Raw genomic sequence first — 369 nt, forward strand, 5'->3', positions numbered from 1 at the left:
AAAAAAAAAGTTTGTGGAAGTCGCCGCCCTGCAGCCTCGCTCGGGCAGCGGCGCGGGGGCTTGGGCGGTGCAGGAGCCCGGCACGGAGGACTTTAGTGCGCGGCGTTAACACGCTCTGCCTATTGTTTGTGTTTTTTTCCAAAATATGGCAAAGGTTCAGGTGAACAATGTAGTGGTGTTGGATAATCCTTCTCCTTTCTACAATCCTTTCCAGTTCGAAATCACATTCGAGTGCATAGAGGACCTGTCTGAAGGTGAGTAGAATTTTTCTCCCCGATACGGATTTTGCAACCCAGGGCTCTGAGCTCGGGGCATTTAAGGCTTAAACTTTGCACAGGCCTGCGCCTACAATTTCACAGTCTCTCCACC

General features: G+C 51.2%; 2 protein-coding genes across 2 annotated transcripts in view; one reads left to right on the forward strand and one right to left on the reverse strand.

The window, feature by feature from the left end:
• Positions 1 to 369, reverse strand: part of MCM9 (minichromosome maintenance 9 homologous recombination repair factor) — a 66,013-nt gene that overhangs the window by 36,006 nt on the left and 29,638 nt on the right. The gene's annotated exons all lie outside the window — the stretch shown is intronic.
• ASF1A (anti-silencing function 1A histone chaperone) overlaps positions 1 to 369 on the forward strand; it is an 11,745-nt gene continuing 11,376 nt past the window's right edge. The window contains exon 1 of the mRNA XM_005418449.2: positions 1 to 254. Coding sequence (XP_005418506.1) covers positions 146 to 254 — 109 coding nt within the window. The 5' untranslated portion in view covers positions 1 to 145. The remainder of the gene's footprint in view (positions 255 to 369) is intronic.

This window comes from Geospiza fortis, unplaced genomic scaffold (assembly GCF_000277835.1).
Source record: "Geospiza fortis unplaced genomic scaffold, GeoFor_1.0 scaffold98, whole genome shotgun sequence".
In the NCBI taxonomy this organism is placed as follows: Eukaryota; Metazoa; Chordata; class Aves; order Passeriformes; family Thraupidae; genus Geospiza; species Geospiza fortis.